At 41.4% G+C, this 4,712-nt stretch overlaps 1 protein-coding gene across 1 annotated transcript; it reads right to left on the reverse strand.

Annotated features, from left to right (window-relative positions):
* Positions 1-1,270: 1,270 nt before the first annotated feature.
* LOC124141983 (cell division control protein 42 homolog) lies at positions 1,271-3,801 on the reverse strand. Its single transcript, XM_046510204.2, has 3 exons — positions 3,582-3,801; positions 2,926-2,984; positions 1,271-2,456 (listed from the first exon to the last, which is right to left on the reverse strand). The coding sequence occupies exons 1-3, from the start codon at positions 3,733-3,735 to the stop codon at positions 2,073-2,075; spliced, it is 597 nt and encodes a 198-aa protein (XP_046366160.1). The 5' UTR covers positions 3,736-3,801; the 3' UTR covers positions 1,271-2,072.
* Positions 3,802-4,712: the final 911 nt, after the last annotated feature.

Raw genomic sequence — 4,712 nt, forward strand, 5'->3', positions numbered from 1 at the left:
GTCATACCAAAAGACGTCATACCAAAGTAAGGCGATGTACTTGTTGTTACCCTGCCTGCCGCTCCGCATTGAGGGGATAAAGCCGGGGAGTGGTCGGCTTGGAATGAGTATTATGTGTCCGAGTGGGGTACCCATGTTAAACTGCAGCATGGGGTGTCTCAGAAGATATACCGACATAAGTCCGGACTTGAACAAGCAGCCACACACACGTGCATGCACGTCGCCATGTAGGTGCAGTTCCTTTTAACGCGCCGTTACCGCAATTTTATCTGACCTCAGTATTACGAGTGACTGGGTTGGGATTAACACCTTTTGAACAGTATTCCAACTAAATCTCGGTGTGTCAGCTTCCCCAAATCCCTAAATACTGAACAGTATTCCAACTGAATCACGGTGTGTCAGCTTCCCCCACCCCCTATATACTGAACAGTATTCCAACTAAATCTCGGTGTGTCAGCTTCCCCCACCCCCTATATACTGAACAGTATTCCAACTGAATCACGGTGTGTCAGCTTCCCCCACCCCCTATATACTGAACAGTATTCCAGCTGAATCACGGTGTGTCAGCTTCCCCCCCCCCCCCCCCCCAAATACTGAAGAGTATTCCAACTGAAACACAGTGTGTCAACTTCCCCCACCACCTAAATACTGAACAGTATTCCAGCTGAATCACGGTGTGTCAGCTACCCCCACCCCCTATATACTGAACAGTATTCCAACTGAAACACAGTGTGTCAACTTCCCCCACCACCTAAATACTGAACAGTATTCCAGCTGAATCACGGTGTGTCAGCTACCCCCACCCCCTATATACTGAACAGAATTTCAAGGGAGTATTGCTTTAAACATGGACTACAACATTTGAGTACTTGTTTCCGATCTTGATCCATAAGTTGAGAGGTTTTTGGGCGTCGTTTTACGTGAACGCTAACTAACGCAACTGCTTCTTAAAGGGTGTTCGGAGTTCGAATACATATGATGAATATCTATTTGATAGAACGTTAAACCAGGATCGATTGGCAGATGAAAGGTTACAAAGTGTTTGTTTGTTTGCTTAACTCCGCGTGTCAGCCCTGGGGTTACCGCCGGTCCATCCATCACATCAACTCGACTCTTAAGACTACGATGGATGAAACACAGTAAATGTCATCACCTAACTTGATGCAGGCAACTAGCACCGCATTCAAGCTTACAATGTGTTGACCATATCAGTGACACCAATTGTTACATCAAACCCATGACAGTTTAAAAGGAAAACAAAAGTAAAATATTCATTCAATAAATTTTATTTTAAAAAAATGTATCTTTGCCGACCAGCGGCACATGAAGACATAGCAAAAGTTTAAACATTTCACTCTTGCAATAAATGCTCATTTTGTCGTCATATTTGTATAAACATGGAACCTATTAATAAAATACAGGTAGCATAACACGACTCCTATCACAGGGACCCGCCCTATATCTGTACGGAATTCTTTGACATAGACTTGGTTCAAATATAATCTTGATTAACAATATATTAATCATAAATATCAAATTTGACCTCAATCTGCTACAAAACATTACTGTTCGCTATGACTAGATTGAAAGACATGGGACTTAGATCGAGAATAATAGCTAAATAAATTAGAATTTGGAAGTACCAAATTTAAGTCATATTTGATTACATCAATCAAATACATCTGTCCATTCGAATGATGGATATAAAGGCTTGACCACCATTATCACAGTTCCTACATCTGTATCGGATACAGGGGGTACAGCAGACCTGTGACGTATTTGTCACTTGTCACCTCAGATCACACTTTTATCACAGGGTCTTTCGTCACGAATAGTGACTTGCAATGAATGCAAACACCATGGATGGCGGTTCCAACACAAGTCCATCAAACTTCGTCGATTTTCCCAAGATTCAAGGGGAAGTAGCTTTCAAGTTGTGTCGCAGCTGGGAGCAGACGACACATCGCACGCGACGAGCAGACAAAAAGCTGCCGATGCTCAGCAGGCGAGTTTTTGCTGTTGTCAACGAATCAAGGTCGTTGGTGAGGTAAATCCAGTTTGGACTTAAGAGTTCAACGACTGAAGATTTGCTTCAGAATATTACTTTTCTTCTTTCTATACTTCAGAGCTGAAAACACAACATGCTCGAACACCTCTTTCAATCCTTCACGGCTCCTTGCCGAGCACTCCACATAGCAGTCAGCGCCAATGTCCTTGGCCAACTGGACACCCTCGTCGGCGCTGACCTCGCTGTCTTCATTCCCGACACGGAGGTCAATTTGGGTGCCCACGAGGATGACCGGTCTCTTCTGTTTAGATTGTTTAGTGTGTCTCTTCAGTTCAGGCATCCACACGTCATTGATGCTGGCCAACGTTTCCCGGTCACAGGTGGAGAAACACAGAAGCAGGACTTCACTTTCTTTGTAAGTGAACGAGCGTAGACTCTCGTAGTCTTTCTGCAAAAACAACAACATGGAAACATTAAAACATCTGTTACATTATTCACAGAAGACAATGTACATATTAACATGTAGAGTAGAACACTAACGGGAAGCCCTTTGCCTTGATCTAGAATATGTAAAAGTACACCGACTCTGTGATCGTGTTCAACAAGTTTCAGGAAGGCAAACATCCATGATTCCTTAGGCAAACAGCTCGGCTTAAGAATCTTGACTCAAAACACAGACAATATTAGCGAACTGGTTACAGTTCTACTGGCCACCTATTTACCCTAGCCAGGATGCTGCCTCTGCTAATTCTTCAAATATATATCACTTTGTTGCGATCCAACATTTATTTATCCATACAATCCCCTATTGTTAGATAATCCCCCATGCCAATATATAACGGATCACTGTGATATGGTCAAAAGGATACCATATCGTTTAATGATGTCAGGAAAAGTCGAACAGAAATTGTTCTTACCTGTCCAGCTGTGTCGAACATGCTGATGATAAACTCCTCCCCAGCAACGCTCAAGGGCACTGAAAATAAAAAAAATCAATCATAAATATCCACCATTTACTATCAATAACTCATAACGGTAAATTAACAAGTACATAATACACCTACGAATTGTTATCCATTGCTTCGCGTAACGACCCATACAGTTACACTGCTTTGCATTCCTTCCTAACAATGAAGCTAACCCGATCAATAGGTTGTATTATGTGATTGTGGGTGACGGGGTGTGGTATGTCTGGTATTTCGATCCACGGCTCACCGACTGCGTCTATTCCACCCACTGATTACAACACCTTAGAAACCAAACATTCCCCAAACCAAATTACTTCACGTGTCGTTGATGTTTCTCGTTGCTTCGAGAAAGGAATTTTGGCAGCGGTGCTAGAGAATGGTATGTTCGCACAAATATATTTCGAAAGGATTTAACTCTAAACATTTTTTGTAAAACTGTTGAATGTAACTTGTATAAATATAGTAGAAACAAGAAAGTAATATAACGTGATACCTAGTAAGAAATGAAATAGATAATAAACAATTTAAGAAGAGAGAAACCGGTTGCCGTTTTCATCCCTGATAAGAACGATAATGATATTAAGAGAAAATATCAGTGTACATACCTGCATAATTCTCGAATACTGTAGCTTCATAACCCTCACTGAAGGATTTCTGTGCGTAGCTTTCCGAGATGCTAGTCTTCCCAACCATTCCGTCTCCAAAGACGGCACAATGCACGCATTTCTTATCCTGAGGTTTCATATTGCCTGCCTTCATAATGAAGCTGTGTTCACCGGTAGATTCTAGACTGACAGGACACGAGGCGATGTTGTTATACTCAAGTCAATGGATAAACTGAAGCTAAATATAACCCACGGGGATATATATGCTGAGGCTTGACCAATCAGCTCCTGCCTCATATGACCTCACCACGCTCGTGTCGGGTTCGTCACGTGATAGTTGTTGCCCTGTCAATCTCGCCTGATATCCGTGTGCTATGGATCGAGTTGCATTAATATATATTTGCGCATTGTGTTTAGCGATAATGAAATAAACTGTTTAGATCAACAATAGCATGTACACTAAGAATAAGGTTCAAATGACTTTGCATTACATGCTGGTATAGAATGGAGGATATCTGCATGGACTTAATTATTTGTGTGACGAACATGACAACGCGGAACTCCGATCTACTTCCGTCAGCTGTCCACAACCGATTGTTTTATTTTCAAACAATGCATTCTCACGGGACGATTTATAAACAGACACGAGAGAAATAAAATATAGGGAATTCCATCGTATGATCGTTAGCACGGAATAATCCTCTTTTGGACATGGTATTTCTTATTATCACAGGTATACGTAGCTGTACAAATAAAATATTATTAACCCATTTATCCTGTGGAGGTTGAAGAAGATATATATATATATTGTACAGCTCGTATTTGTGTGATTTCAGCTATAGCATGTGAATATCAAATGACATACTTATAACATCCTAATCCAGACGAGTTAATATCGACCTTAATAACGGAAACTCGTGATATGTCGATATCTGTAAAGTCATGATCACCCGTATACATCTCGAACACTCGAACAGCCTAAACCGCGGTTTCTTGGGGATTCATGTTAACGCCCATGGTGTTGTGAACTCTTCGTCATGAACGACTGCCTGGTATCCAAAGATAACGCCAAATCTCCAATTCTTTGAATCCAAATACGGAATTAATCATATCTAGTTTAACGACTACATG

Source organism: Haliotis rufescens, unplaced genomic scaffold (genome assembly GCF_023055435.1).
Source record: "Haliotis rufescens isolate VD_foot unplaced genomic scaffold, xgHalRufe1.0.p SCAF_3, whole genome shotgun sequence".
NCBI lineage: Eukaryota > Metazoa > Mollusca > Gastropoda > Lepetellida > Haliotidae > Haliotis > Haliotis rufescens.